This window comes from Lepeophtheirus salmonis, chromosome 11, assembly GCF_016086655.4.
Source record: "Lepeophtheirus salmonis chromosome 11, UVic_Lsal_1.4, whole genome shotgun sequence".
NCBI lineage: Eukaryota > Metazoa > Arthropoda > Copepoda > Siphonostomatoida > Caligidae > Lepeophtheirus > Lepeophtheirus salmonis.
Window position 1 is genome coordinate 10,444,539 of NC_052141.2, and position 16,671 is coordinate 10,461,209.

General features: G+C 31.5%; 1 protein-coding gene and 1 long non-coding RNA gene across 6 annotated transcripts in view; one reads left to right on the plus strand and one right to left on the minus strand.

The window, feature by feature from the left end:
• The window catches only part of LOC121126229 (uncharacterized), a 52,266-nt gene that overhangs the window by 9,821 nt on the left and 25,774 nt on the right, over positions 1–16,671 (minus strand). For 4 of the 5 annotated variants that reach the window (XR_011782190.1, XM_040721548.2, XM_071891688.1 and 1 more), the window contains exons 5-12: positions 13,262–13,404; positions 5,991–6,066; positions 5,786–5,926; positions 5,716–5,723; positions 2,952–2,991; positions 1,512–1,788; positions 1,146–1,459; positions 991–1,092 (exon numbers count right to left, since the gene is read on the minus strand). Coding sequence is in view for 4 of the 5 variants with exons in the window: in XM_040721548.2 (XP_040577482.2) it covers positions 991–1,092; positions 1,146–1,459; positions 1,512–1,788; positions 2,952–2,991; positions 5,716–5,723; positions 5,786–5,926; positions 5,991–6,066; positions 13,262–13,404 (1,101 nt within the window). In the remaining variant the exon portion in view is untranslated. The remainder of the gene's footprint in view (positions 1–990; positions 1,093–1,145; positions 1,460–1,511; positions 1,789–2,951; positions 2,992–5,715; positions 5,724–5,785; positions 5,927–5,990; positions 6,067–13,261; positions 13,405–16,671) is intronic. The other variant, XM_040721547.2, reaches the window with a different exon arrangement.
• Positions 9,994–14,868, plus strand: LOC121126230 (uncharacterized). The gene is made up of 3 exons (XR_005866857.2): positions 9,994–13,417; positions 13,892–14,488; positions 14,539–14,868. It is a non-coding gene; the product is annotated as an uncharacterized lncRNA (long non-coding RNA).

Below are 16,671 nucleotides of genomic sequence, written 5' to 3' on the forward strand. Positions count from 1 at the left end.
CTCGAAAAAACATGTCATGCAATGAACTTTCTTCGCGATGAATTGTCTTGGGGTGTAAAGAGGGTGGTGAACTTTTTCTAAACGATGTTATATATATATATTTCTTTTATGGGTCTAGGAAAATTACCGTGGATAAATTTGCCAGTGGACAATTATTATTGTGGAAAATTGCCCAAAAGAAAATTACAATTTAAAAAATTTCAAGTCATTCATGAACAAAATCAGAATAACTCGGCCCATAACTTGTTTTATAGAATGACAAAGCCACAAAGCAGGTTAAAAAACCATAGCCGCCACTACACAAACATTTAATCCCGCTCTAAATTCTTCAAAATAAACCCCGGATACATGGGTTTATTAAGGGTACGCCAAAGACACCAATCATGTTAAAAACCATAACTGTTGCTTCACAATACTTATATCTACTTTCAAAAGATCCAAATATAAACTTCGTACACTTACGTTGATTAAGACTTCGGCAAGGACATCATCCAGGTTAAAAACCCCCGCTGCTACTCCACAAAGCATTTAGAGCCCTCCAAATACTTCAAAATCAACACTAAACACGTTAAAAATCATGGGGCTGGTTTTCATTTTTAAGTATTTGGAGGGATCCTAAATGCTTTATGAAGTATTTGGGGAGGGGTCAACATGGTTTGTGTCATTGCCGTATCCTTAATCAACATTTTAAAGTATTTGGAGGGGCCCAAAGGTTTTTAAAAAGCGGAGGTAGTTTTTAGAACGGATGGTGTCCCTACCGTAGTCCTAAAAGACCCATAGCCTTGAAGTTTATTTTGAATTATTTAGAGAGGCCCTTATTGGTTTGTGATGTAGCAATTGTGCTTTTTAACCTGCTTTGTGGCTCTGTCTTTGTACAAAAGAGTTTTTGGATCTAGGTATTATGATTTTATTAGTAATTGAAGGGAAATTTTCTCAATGGTAATTTTCCAAGATTACTTTTCTCCGGTACAATTTTCCGTGCACTCTTACCAATATCTTCATCTCTAGGTTCTTTTACTACCGAGTCATCATTGATTGGGCCACTACTATTATATTCATTCTCAAGGGATGAAGGTTTTGATTCCACTTCCGCTAAATATGGACAAAGGATTGTACTAATGATATTAATATATATTTATTGTTACCCTTTTTGTCCTCTCCCGGTAAAAAGTGAGTCTGGTTGTCCTCCTTTTCTTTCCTTTTTAAGTTCTTTGTATATGCAAATCTAAAATTGTATGGGATATGCGAAAAAATGACATCGTGGGGTCGAAGAGTAGACTCTGATCGAACAAATCTGGGTACATATATAAAGACCCCCTTCGGAGAAGACAAATCCACATCCTCCTTCTCATCTGTAGCTCCTAATCGCCGGGAAAAAGAAATTTCCCAAACATTTCCCTTCATCTTGGAGGACTTGTCCTTCAAGTCCTGCTTTTCATCCAATATAATATCCGAAGGACTACGTGATAAATATTATTAAAATATGGTATAAAAAAATGACAGATTCTTACTTCTGGATGTGAGAGTCCTGGATAGAATTATCTTCCTTGTTAGCAAGTATGAAGTCCGAATTTGGAAGTTCTTTTCTATCATTGAACCCAATCCCTGTCAAATTTCTCTCCCGTGTTTGAATCAGGAATTCAATCACTTGTGCCTTGTCTGTACTGAACCAACGAGCTAAATAACTGCAATTCCCAAGAATGGTCTGATGACAAATGCTTGGGTATTTATACTGCCCCAAGAAGTTTCGGTGATCCTTTACACGATTGTCAAAATTTTGAGGAGTGTCTGCACAAATAAGATGTTTTAGACAATTTTCCCTAGCTCTTATAACTAGTGTTGGGGTTCCGTCTGAAAATCATTGACATGTGTGGGATGATTATAATTTTTAGTGGACCGAACTAATTCGGTCCTCGAAATAAATTCGGTCTTAATCGGTCTCAAGTAGAAATGAAGCCTGAATAAGTATAATTTATTCTATATGTTTAAAAAGAGGCCAGAGAGGGTGAGCTCAAGCATGGCTATTCAACCTCCGTTAATTGAAACAATACCCGTCACGGGTCGACACTACGTACCAATTTCCAAGGAACGCTTTCAGTCTGAAATTTCTTGACAGGTAAGAAACAGTTATAATTTTTAGTAGACCAAACTAATTCGGTCTGTTCAAGAAGTTTGGTCTGAACTGCTCTCAAACAGAAGTGATGTTTGGATAGATATAACCAATTTGAAGTGTTGGGTCTAGACCACAGAAAATAGAAGTAATAGTTAAAGTTGCATGTCAGCTGTTGATGTTTGAATTTTGTAAACATGGCGTAGAATAGATATTTGGTTATAAAAGTATTCATAACTTATAAGAAAAAGAAAACGGCGCCACAATTTTCTTTTTTGTATAGATTGTCAACCTTTTATTAATTTACAGATTTACACTTGCTGCAATTTAATTCTTTTTCATTTCTCTAACTTTGAGTAAGAATTCAAAATCGTGTTGGGTTTCTGCTCTGAAAATAGTTTTTTAGTGGATCGAACTATTTTGATCCTTTTATGAAGTTCGGTATGAACGGGTCTAAAATAAGAAAATGCTATAGATTGTTCTTATTTCAAAATGTATTATCACCAATTCTTTTTTTGATGAGTTGATTCAAAATTGTAAACATGGGCACAGTAATAATTAAATGTATTAAATCATATTTGCACAACCTTAAAATTAGGATTGGGTTGACAATCAGGTAATAGATAGGGATTGGTCAAACTCTAGAGACCAGAAAAATGGGTCCATGTTTCGAATGCAATTATTTTTTTGGTGTACATTCTAAGATTATATTTTGGAACTAAAAATAAGTGTGGGAATTTGTTGAGAAAAATAAATTAAGACCGACCCGGAAAAAAAAAAATTGGTTTCGGACCGATTCTCAACACTAGTGGTCACATAGTTAACAAATTTATCTACTTACCTTCACTACTGCCCTCTCTTCTCTCTATATCTTCTTCATTCTTTTTCCAGTTGATGGTGAATACAAATTAAAGGTTGAGATTGAACCGAGAGAATTTTGGTATTATTATTTTGAGTCATTCATTCCGTTTCAAATCGCCCCCCCCCTCCCAAAAAAACCCAGATAAAAAAGAAGAAGGAGACATTTTCTTCAAATTGGATTATAAATATTAGGTTTTAATCTGTTTTAATTCTTTACCTAGATATTTGTATATTGTTGGATTATATTTTTTTAAAAGTTTTTTATAATAAATAAAACAACAACTTAAAATGATATTTATAGTAATTGCATCAAAAATAATATAACTTAAGTCTGCAGGTACAGAGCTGATATGTGACCCGTCTAGATATAAACAAGCTACAATTTTTTCTCAAAATTGAGTGCGGATTACATTTCTATTTTTTATCGAGCCATGGACAATTTCTATCAACAAATTATTCTAATGAACAAAAATTGCACTTAAAATAGTCAATATTAATTTTCACAATACAATAATAAGAAATTGATGGATTTCAGGGTTGAAAGGGACAATATGGGAACCAATATAAGTCTCAATAATCAAATAAATGATATAAACTATTGCTAACGTTGTTGGATATCCGAATTCATCCTCCTACAATTTTGAATAACAAGCCTTCAATTTACTCAAATATGTTTGTGAACATATTTGAGTAAAAAAAAAAAAAAAAAAGAGAAAAGGAATATCCTCTTTTTGTTGATTTGACCCTCACCTCTAAAGTAGAATTTAAAAAAGGCCTTCATTTTATATTCTAAAAGAGTGAAGATATTTTTTAAAATATCAAATTTTCAAACAGGAAAAAAAAAAAAAAAATTTTTTCCCAAAGCTCCACTCACACTGAAACTGGCTCTACTCCAACTTCAAGAAAGGACAAATATACATTTTCTCAGATCTGGGTACCAAATTTTGAGAATATTTTTATAAGTTCGGGCCCTAATAAAATAGAACACAGGTTGCGATTACATTTGTACTAATTTACTGATAATTATTAGTTATTAATAGAATTATTGTTATAATAACATTGATCATATTATACATATCCTGTATCTCCCAACCTCTTATCCTATAGAAACAAAAAAAAAAATGCACAAAATATGATAGTAGTTTGCCAATTCTTCCTAACCTAGGATTATTATTCAACCTGATAACTGTTCACAGTATAATAAGAACTAATTCGAATCCAACCAATTATTATTTACAATACGGATTAGAAGTAACAATAAGGAAACATTAACATTTGACTGAAAAATACAATGAACATTTTTGTGTAAGTGAAGTAAGCCCCTGTGGAATAACCAAGGGTACCACAATACATCACTAACAAAAAATATACATTATATTATGAATGTCAGCTGTTATTGTTCTTCTTATTTTCTCCCAATCAATGTTCTTAACGTTGATAGGTTAAATTAGAATAATCTCCATCTAAGCTGGTAACGATTCCCAATTTAATTATTAAATAATAATGGAAAGAGTTATTGACTAATTATTACAGATTGATTTTGGCCCTTCTTTCGAATTCTTTTTGGAGGAGAGGTTGAGTGATAAAATTAGGGCAACGACGTGCACGATGCAACTATTCATATAGATGTCGCTCCAAGCACAATTAAAGATAATCAGACGGTCTTCATTAAATATAAATAATATCTTCTTTAACAAGGATTAAGCACTTACATAAGCTTTTTAAATCAAAATATACCTCGGACCTTTTTCAAGGTCCATAAAAAGTTTGAGAACTCGATACTCTTTTGGATTTTGGGAAAATATAAGTTTTATTATACCGTACTCGAGTACTTTGGATTCGGGTCCACTATCAGTCCTATTTCTATCCTTACCACTGTCAAAGATGATTCAGTTTGATTCAGTTTTAACACTACAAACTCTAATCATATTTTTTTCAAAGATATTATTTTTAATTTCTTGCAATTTCAGTAAATATTATTATTAATCTTTAGTGTATTATGTTATATTTTTTTGCACCTACATGTGTGGTGCCTTAAATAAAAACAGTTTGTAATAAAGAAGAAGAAATGGAGAGAAAGGCCTTGTTCTATTTCTAGGTATTTTGTTTCATAAAAAAGGATCAGCTGATATTTATGCAACCTCAAATCAGTTAAAAATTATTATTCGGTATGGGATTGTTATAATAAGGCTTTGAGCTTTTTCATGTAGCCCCTCAGTCCTCATTTTAAATTTGTGTTCTTGCAAATGGTGGTTTAATTTTTAAAAATCTATTTCTATGTTTAACATTGTATATTGAATTATGATCACATTTAAGGAAACAGTTTAAAACCCTGAGTTTTATCCATGGAAACAAATTTTTGTTACTTTACTTTAATAACAGAATTTAATCGATTATTTTAGTTTACTAATCGATTTTTACAAAAAAAAAAATCAATCCTACATTTACATACAGTGGCACACGTCTCATCTTTTGATAACCCTTCTTTGGTGAATTGGCAATGAATGATATTTTTTTAAGAAAAACAAAAATAAAAATAGTGGTAAATGAATCCTTATTTAGTCGGTGCAGTACTCTTAGTCCTTTCCACTCTCCGTACTAGCACTGATTAAATAAGGAAGAGTTAAACGTTATCGAGGACCGAAGTTTATGAGTTTTAGGACTGATATAAAGGACATAATTGTTATAAATGAGCAAATTTAAGAAATAGTTCAATCTCAACGAGACCAAAGGATTTCAGATACAGAGGACTCTGTGAACAAACATTAAGAATAAGACAAATATCAAAAAGTGAATAACATGACTGGAATTTACCTTCTTCATATCTAGCAGATCTTTTTCTCTTCATTTTACACTCATTTTGAATACACACATAGCTTTGCTTGCAGTCACTTATGCTTTGACAAGAGTAATCATCATGCAACGACTCCCGGGATGACGACGCATCCGTCTCTACTTATAGATTTATATATAAGTATTCAACAGCATACTATTATATGCGGGAAACGGGAAAACTTACCTTTTCCAAACTCTGATTCCTCTTTGTTGCTTACATAAAAAAAATTCCCGGCTATTGGTTTGATAAAGCCTTGAGTCTTGGGTAAAAAGCAAAATAACATGAGAATGACGTCAGTGATCCATTAATTTCTATAGCCTTGTTTATTAACAATGGGGATTGAGCGTTATCTACGTAGATTACTATCTAAACAAAGCAACAGAGAGTTTGTGATAAAAAACTTTACAACTTCCGGGCAGATAATCCTCTGTATTATAATAAAAATAAGGGCATTTCTACTAGATGCTAATTTTTACCAAAATTGAGACCGATACAGACTGTAGACTTAAAATAAAAATGTTCAAAATTTTAAGTTACTTACTATAGACCATGTTCAACTAAAATCAGACAATATTTCTAGGCTAAGGAGATGAAGTATTCATTTTTTTGGCTAGTAAATTTATTTTTTTATAATTCCAAGGGCCCAGCTGGCCGCGTTTGTCTCGAAGTGTATAACTTTTTTCTCAAAATTATATACCGGTACATCGTTTTTGTTAGACCAGACTGATTTGGTCTTTTAATAAAGTTTGGTCTAGATCAGCCCCATAGAAAAATTCATTCTAGTTCGGCCCAAAGGAAAAAAAAAATGTTCTCATATTAATTGGCGAAGGCAAGTATAAGGCTTCCGCTTATAGGGCCTAGATTCTGACCCCTCATAGTATTATTCATTATAAAATATAGATGTATGTTAATTACATAGAAGGCTCTGTTAAACTTTTTATCAGCATGTGCTCCATTATTGAACATGCTTTTTATAATTTGGTTATTGAAATGGGTTATTACGTAAATTGGCACCCATAAATATAAATTATGATGCTTAAATACTTGCAAATTTTTAAAACATTGTTTACAAATAAATCTTTTTTTTATATATAACAACTTGAGTTGGGGGTTTTTAACAACATATAATTTGTAATTCTTAATGTAAAAGAAAAAAAAATATTTTGGATTATTTTTTTTAAACTATTCATTACTTAATGAAAATCTCGAAAATCAAATCAGTACCCATCTGTTGTGATTAAATTGAGTGCATTATTTATTACAGCAGCGACGGTATACTTAATGCACGGTTCTTAAATGTTTTCATTAATAGAATTATTGTAGTTTTTCAAAAAAATTCCATATTTTATACTCTAATAATTTGTTTGTACAAATAAATTATTCATAAATATTCATAACTTCTCTAAGAAACTAAGTATCGTGAAGCTAACATGAAAACATGGGGAAATTTATTTATACCATCCCTCTACTATACCACTGGGGTTTCGTCAACTGGGATACATTTCATCATATTGTCAGACATTTTCTCTTTTTTGTATACACAAATTATTTATTTTTGTAGATTAAAATCTTATCTCACTATTTAAATCTATTAATAAAAATAACCAAAATTATATAATATCAAAATATTGAATATTTGATTACAAAAATACAACTGCACTGAGGGTAAGAACATACCAAAGTGGAAGGGTCGTACCGAACCTAACCCCGGTAAAACTATGTACCGTACCAGTTCTATTATTTATATAAAGTAATAGCTACTATTATTGCATTTTTAGCTACAGCTGAACCCCTTAAAAATTTGATTTAAAGTTTTAGGAGCATACTTAAAATTATTGGCGATAATATAACCGATACAAAGCAATTTTATCAATCTCGGGATGTAAAATATCTCAGTTTATTAACGGAGGGTTAAACAAAAAGCTAGAGACACTTACATCACTTTGTGTATATGATGAGTATTTTTTTTTTAGTTTTCCTCAAGCCCTAATAAATGTTACAATATTTTTCCTATTTCCGCTGATGATTTAATCATTTTTTTAGAGTCAAGATTTTTTTAGTTGACAGAAAATATTAAGTATTGTTTTTTTTTTCAATTCTTTAAGAATTCTCATAAAATGAGTGTACACTAGGGTGGAGTTAATTTTTTTATTGTTCGGAATATGAAGTCTTTAGGGTCCTAAAATGTTTATACGGGGCAACCGTTATTATTTACTTATCTATATTATTCAAATTTGGAGAGTTTAAGATTCATTATTTTACAATTTTCCGATGAAATTTTTTGTAGAACACATAATTAGCTTTCCGTTGCTCAGATAAACATTGTCCTAGTTGCCATTATTAGAAACACAGTACGAGAAGATGATTGAAATATGCAAAGATACATTTTAAATCGTCTTCTTAAAACCCCAGTGTACTCCACAATAGCTTTCTGGGATATTCCCACACGGAAGATCCCTGCTATCACAATCCTCTTCTCCTACTGTTTGCTCCTGGTGGCGATGAGAACAATGTTTTCCTTTCCAAGTGATAGCTAATTATGTGTTCTACAACAGTGGTTCTTAAATAGGGGTACGTATAACTCTTGGGGTAGTTGAGACATTGAAAGAATATTTTACAAATTTACATCGACAAGAGGTGGGTTGGAGGGCCTGTAGCCCCACCCACACCTAATTAAGGTAAAAAAAAATCCTAGTAAATGTTAAATTTGAGTTCTTTTTTCTATAAATATTTGAAATTTAATTTAATTTTCTGTGAATAGTTATGACTTTATAAATTTTTCTCATAACAATTTTTTTTTTGACAGTTGTGAATTTTGAATAATATTTGAATAAATATTTTACAAGTGGTACATCACAAATAAAAGGTTGAGAATCCTCCGCTGTTCCACAGCATTGCTTATCGGAACATTGTAAAAAAATGACTCTTAACCTCTCAAAATTGGCATAATAAAGATAAGGAAATAATAACCGTTAGCCCTGTCAATATCCTTTGAAACTTAAAAAAAAAAAATATTTAGCTCAACGACCCAAAAGTTTTTGAAATTTTACACATTTTGTGAAAAAAAATGCGTTTTTTGTGTGGAAATCATCAAAGGGTACTCACTACACATCGCAGCTTGTTGTCCCAAATGCCAATACTGTACATTACTTCATCACTATTAAAGAATATCATTATGATGGACGGGTATATTGGTTCAAAAACGTTGACTTCCTGTCCGGTCCGGGCTTAAATTTTAAGAATGTGTCGGAATAATTTCGAATTTGAGCATTTCCTTTCATGGAAAATATAGTTTTGAATATAAAAAATGGATCTATAACCCTCAAAGTTTAAAGAAAGTACCCTCATATCGCAGTTTTTGGAACAAGAAAAATCCCCGTTGTACAGGGGCTTTATTAGAACTAAATCTTGTAAAATGAGAGAAATTATTTTCCAAAATCCACTTTTTACTATTTTTCTTTTCTATGGTTAGAACACTAAAAAACATTTTATTCATCATAAATTATCAAAAATTATGTATGCCAGACAAGATACTTGTAAAATTAGTATAAAATTTAATCTTTATCGGGTATTTACTTAATTTTTAATACGATCATTTTTATACTGTAATATTTAAATAATTGATACTTAAACAATATATATTCAACAACCTTATTTAATTGCAAGTTTGTACATTAGGTAATAACTTCAAGTTTTAAGTCCAGGTATGAAATCAAATACCTATAGGACACTCCCCTTTTGTAAAATTATAGACTTCTATTATATGAAAAACTCCTCAACAACACAAAAAAGTTTTCTTGTTTGTACATTATATATTTTTAATATAATAAATTATCATGATATAAAAAATACAATCCACAACACCTTACAGGGAGTGAGAAGCAGTGCTTGAAATTTATACTTTATGTGGGGACCTTCTGTCTATTTTCTGAATATTAATTAACAATCAAATATGAACTTAAAAAAATATATGCTTGGAAAAAAAAATCCAGATGAGACTTTTTAATTTTTCTCTATGTAGTGACTGCAATATATATATTTAATATCAATAAGGGGATTTTCTGGTGTTTATAATCTGTTCTTCTTTTGGCGTATCTATTGTTATTGTATTTTAAGAGGCAGTAATAAATTAGCACTCAGCATGTGCACAAATGAGTTTTCTTTTGAGGTGTCTAAGGAAACTAAACAAATTATGACGGTGGATCGTATTCCTCAAGACTACAAAGTGAGTGAAATTAGTCACGTGTCAGTGAAACTTCCATCTTTTACTTCCTTACGGTCGACAGGATACTTCCTTCGTATTGAAGCTCAATTTGAGTTCGCAAAAATAACTCAGGAAAGGACGAAATTTAATTATCTTTTGAGTGCAATTCCGGAGGACTTATTGTACAAAGTCCCGAATTATTCTTTATACAAGTGCCTGAAGTCAGAATAGTCTTGCTCGGACTTAAAAGGACTTTTAACAAAACTTTGTGTAGGTTCAAAGCAAACTCTTACCGACGGGTTTGAGTCCCTTATTTCAAACAGGGACAACATTTCTGTTTGTGAAATGGAATCAAAGGCATGGGATATAATTAATAAAATCTCCAAGGACGGGACGGATTTGAAGGACATGAAAAAATTGATAGAGGCTCTCTTATATCGAAATGATATTTTTTTAATAAAAATAGATTTACAAATCTAAAAATTTGTAAATCTATCCCCTTATTTTTCTCTAATGGATTGTATTAAAAAATGATGTTAAAAAAATATTTGAAATGTTAGGTGTCCCATTTTTGATATTGCTACAAATATTTACATTGTAAGTACTTATAAAAAAACAAAAATAATAAGAAAATATTATCTAGATCAGTGGTTCCATATCTTTCAAATATAGCAGCAGATTTTAGAACAAACAATCAGTAAATGAAACCAATTCTCAAAATATCCTAAAAATTCTAATTTTTTAAATTTCTGATATAAATAAACGTTCATTTTTAATGCAAGAAACTACCATATATTGCAATTATAAATTGTAGATTATTTATTCGTTAGAAAAAAATCTTTTGGTCACCATGATGTTTGAGGTAATTCAGAAGACTCATACAAAGCTACACACAGAATTGTTGATGCTTTTGAGTCAAAAAACTTCTCTAACTTCTGCAGAAGTCTCGACTACCACTGACACAATATTCTTACTATTCTGACAGAAATCCAGCTATTAATTAAAAAAATATATATGAGAGACACTACTAAATTTGGCTAATGTAGTTTCTAATTAGTGATAATGGTTGTAGGAACAACAGTGAAAATAGCAAAACAGAAACCAAATATGATCAATACTTTTACATTTCGTTTCATAGTATAAACTGTCTTTTTATGTTTTTCATCGTTTAATTTTAATATTCATATTTGTCTCAAGAAACAAATTATACTCCCATGGTATTGATGTTGCAACCACATAGGGGGTTAAGAACCACAGGGAAGAACACTGATCTAGATCATTATGAGCATCTTTGGTATTTAAAAATAAAGAAAATATTCAAATGAGTAAATTAAATATTCAGGGAGATATTTAATTTTAAAACTGTTTTTTAGTAGATAGGTAGAAAAATCTACATTTTGTTCTACATGGGTTAAAATAGCATCAAAATATTCACGTGTTTTCAAAAAGGGACTTGAAGTTTTACTCAACTTATTTAAATGATAATTTGAGATTCTTTAATACACTATACGTTAAAATGATGCCTTGTTCAGGGGCTTTAATGCTTGGAACATTTTTCATGGACAAATAACAGAGAAAATGCTCTACAAAATATGGATCAAAACTGATTTTAAGGACCAGAGGCGGCGTTGCTAGCTTTTATCATTTAGGTGGGAAAGTTTACCCCCCCACCCCCAAATATCAGAACGGTAATACAATGACTTGTATAAATTTGTTTATTTTATATATGTGCACGATAAATTTTCATGCGTAAAGGGATTGGACTAAAGTTTACTCTGTGGTATTGTTTACAGTAGACCACCATTATAAATTTTGGATTTGTAACTCAATCCAACTCTGAGGCCTTAAAAATGAAAAAAAGTAGGAATTTGATAAATTCTTGATTCATGGTATCTTTTATAGCCAAAGCAATGATAGACAATTAATATACATCGTGAGAAGCTATGTTTTAGATGGTTTAACAAAACTTATATTAAAAAGTTTCTTTGCTTTTTGCTATAAAACAAGTCAACAATTACCTTAGTTTTTGACCTTAAAATTTTCTAAGTGTCTTTGATTTAACATTTTTTTAACCAACTGTAAGTAGAACCCTTATAATAAAAAATATCATTTGTCATGGAATTCGGTGTAATGACCTATGATTTATAAAAATCCTCTCTTCATTTATAAAGTACTTTTTGTCCCTTGATTATATTTTCATGTGATGTGGTATGTTTGATGAAACCTTTTTTCTTTCTAAAAAAAATAGAGTTGGATCGGTCCTAGAACTGATTTTCTAATATTTCCCTTCCCCCTTTCAGTTTTTTAAAAATTTGTCTGATCTTTATTACCATTCAACTGTCTTACGGACAGATACGTCGGTCCTTCAATTCTACAGCTTTCGTTATAGGTATTCTACAATCATAGCTAGAATTGAATAACATACACGTCCGTACCTTTATTGTATCTCGTAACCTTTTATGCAATAGAAATTGAAAAAAGGTCGGAAATCATCTGTTAGCTAGGCAAAAAATTAATGATATCAAGTGCTATTTATTTATACAGTTTTCCTTACAATTTTTAAATGAGTTACATATATATATATATATCGTAATATAAAATGGTACCTCGTATTTTATCCATACATCCGATATATAAAGTTATGATTTTATAAATCAAACCATTAGTTGATGTACGCTATATAATTAAAATTGTTTGATTGTCGTAAATTACATTTAAATTAGCAAAAATTGATTATCACAATAGCCCTATAACTGGTCTAAATGAAGTTTCTTAAGTCAAATAAAGATTCTCAATTATAACTAAAATTCTTGGAAATCTGATATATTTGAAATATATGTCCGTCCTTATTTATTCAGTCAAGTCCATTCTTAGGACCGATCCTTCCGACTAAATTGAATAAATAAAGCTGAGTTTTAGGACTGATATGAAGGATTGAACTAGGATAAACTGTTTTCCTCATTTTGTTTTTAGGACTAATTCAGGGCAGAAATGAACTTGACGGGACGGAACTTGAAGGGACTGAAGGCTTCAGTCCTCAATAAGGACAAACAAAACATAAACATATAATTCATCAGTCCCATCGATGTAAAAATAATTGGAAATTAATTCTTTTTCTGAGATTTATTCAAGATTGTTTTTTTGTTGGTGCTCTGCATATATGTACCTAATTTATTATTATTTAGGTGAATATGTTCGATACATATATGGAATGAAATCTACTGACGTCATTGACCTTCTGCTATCTTGCCTTGGCAAAAGTCTTGATATGAATATCACCACGGGAATTTCCATCTGGGGTTCGATGCGTTGAGGAATTCCATTTTTTGACATCTGATACATCCACCTTCCCTTGCTGCTTAAACACGAGAAAAACTATTCTCTGGAGACCCGCTGAAAAGAATGGGTAGGTTGTCTATTAATAACAATCATAACAATATGTATGTATTCCCCAAAGATTGCCTTTTGGCCCTCTTGAAAAGGAATTGAATTAAGCGTTAATATTACGTTATATTTGTAATCCTATTACAGAAAATATATGTAGAGTATATACATATATTATTCATATCTGGTAATGAAAGGCCCCCATTGAAGTATAAGGGGGGGGGGCATGATAATCTTTCCAACCAATAAGGGGAGAAAAGCAATTGTGGTTGGTTGAAAGAAAAATGTGTGTATACTTAGAATTGTAAACTGTAAGAATTTTTTGTCAAATTAAGATACAAATGGTAACCCTGACAATTAAAATAATATTGATGAGAGAAGCAGCTTAGCTGTAATGATACAAGCAGTATGCCGGGGTGGGAGTTATACAAGTAGGGACTCAAAATTTGCTTAAACATTTAATTACAATTTTATTCTCTTTATTTTTATTTACCAGGTTTCTTAGAACAACCAAATAACAGCTGGAAGCAAAATAAACAAGTATTGTCTTTATATGATGGCTCTAAGTGTCAAGATGTTGGAGCAGCATCAAAAAAGGCAACCTCTGTGCAATCCCTTCTCCCTCGTGTCAGTGCTGAGAAGGATGTAGATACCTTTCATAACCTTATCCAGACTGCCTGCAACATCAATAAGTAATTACAGTGACTGCAACAATATGGGTGACTTCATACCCTGACCTCAACCTTGGAATTTGAAGTTTGAGGTGTCTTGGAGATTAATGTCTGCCACAGCTCTCATTCTAATTGGAATTCGGTCTGAGCTACCATCATGACAGCGAGTTACCTTATGGGCACTGCCTGAATCGTCAATAGCTGTCAATCTGTTTGCCGGCGTGTTAAGAGTATTATTATTTGAGAATGAGGACATAGTTAATAAAAAATATAGCTCAATATTGTATTTTAACAAATCAAATATTGGTTAAAAGTTGTTGTATTTTGACAGACGAAAATCACACTTTTCTGATTTATTCATGTAAATGCAAGTTTTGGATCCCCACTCTGTACAATGAGAGGGCAGAAATTACTCCCCCAATGTAATTATAGAATTATATATATTAATAGGATAATTATTTATTTTTTTAAGGGGGTCCAGGGGCTGGAACATAATTTTGTGGGGTCTGCGAAAGACGAAACAGTCTGGATAATAACTTTGGAAAAAACTGAGATTCATTACTCAATCTAGAATGGTTACTCGATACACTGCAAACCTTCTTTTAAAATCATCATGAGTTATGTACCTCAATTTTTTCCAATGTTATGGTTGATTATGGGTTTTTTACGTTTTGTGCGACCCTGAGCTTTGACTTCTAAAATGTGGCCTTTTCCTGTTAACATAGAGGGTCCTTCAAGTAAATCCGGACTACAATTAACTGCATCCTTATCAATAAGGATCAATAAGTTTGAAATTTTATTTACAAGTTTTAATAATACATAAGAAAAAAAGTAATTGAATGTGTTTCCCTTTTTCGCCAATCATTCACTCAATAAGAGGCCTAGGGAATTTGCAGGCCTTGACCACATTTGCAGGGGAGAAATTGCTTCAGTGCTTGATTATGGAGCCCTTTATGAATTAGATGTTGTTGTGTGCCTTGGAAGAGACCTTCCTCCTTAATTCTCATTAAAAAAATCTATGGGATGGGAGTGTGTTTTTTATCATTCTTGGACTTGTGGACTTTTCTCTCATATATTCCCTCCTTCTTCTAGTGATTATAGACGTCGTAGACGTTCCTCTTTGTATATATGATCATCTTATTCATTTATAATATATGTTATAAACAAATACTTGTTTTAAATTAAGTGTTGTACAAGTAACTTAAAGATAAGGCTCAACCTCTCACTTTAAAAGTGAAATAAAAGAGTTAAACCATTTCTTTATTGCTCAGGATATAGTTACAGATTATCCAAATTTACTTGAACGACTGTATATAATCTTCCTACAATGTTTTCGCAAAATTGATTTGTAACTTTTTCCATAATGGCTTACAAACAGACAAACAACTTCGTTGGTGGAGGTAATGAATGTTTTTTTTAAGGTACATTACTTTAGGGCGAGTTTTAGAATCTGACAAGAGTAGATTCTATTTGCATTGGTAAAACAAATACAATCTGTATGAAAAAGTGGTCATTTACATTGGGATGAGAAAAAGTAATATCGTATTTCCCGCACTTTTTTTAAACTAAGTATATCTTGTTCATTGGCTGGTTCAGTCGTTAATTATCATGCGTCGAGTATAGAGGTCTCAAAGGAAGAAATTCGCTATTTTTTACTAACTGAAAGGGAAAAATGTGTCGAAAGCGACCAACAAAATTTGCTATGTACACAGAACCAATACTCTTTAGGTTCGTGCTAGACAGAGCTCAATTCTACAATACACTCTGAAAAACTCTACCGCTTGGAGCTGGCATCGAACAGAAGTGACCAGCATTGGTGAATAGGAGACAACAAGACATCCTCAACACAACACTTAAATTGTATAAATTTTTACTCTACTTATTATGTCCTACCGGCATCAAAAATAAAAGAGACCGAAAGCCAACGTGGTGATCCAGACAATTTGAAGAATGTTTGGAAGGAGAGCAGCTTAGTTGTGTTGCCTTTTTATTAGATCATTTACATAATATACATGAATCCCCCTCCATATATGCAAGGTCATAATATACTTTAATATGTCTTATACTCGTATAAGTATATACATTGGTTACCATAGAGTGCAAAGAAATCCATCATTAGTTTTCAACAATATAAATTTTATTCTCAACTTGGTTATACTAATATCAATTTTCTCTGGAAAGTATGTCTAGGAATGAAAGTCGTGTATATTTTGGGCATGTTAAAAAAAAAAAACCAAAAAACCCCAAATATTTGAACAATGTTTTGGAGGAGTGTAGCTTCGTTCTCATGACGTTTTATAAGATAAGCTACAATCAGCTTTGACGAAGGAGACCATAGGACATAAACAAGAAAATTGGTAAGAATAACTCCAATGTCGATCTTCAATTCTACTCCCAGTCCAGCAAGGACAGTTACTTATTACTACCGACCAAACCTTCATAGTTACTCACCGTCTTTTATTAGCACAAACACTAAATATTACTCTATACTTGGATGTTCTGTCTTCAAGAATAAAATAATAATAGTAACAGAGTTAAAATTTACAAACCCTGTGCTGATTACTAACCAGAAAAATTTGCTCCTGCTTTTCTAACAAAATATATA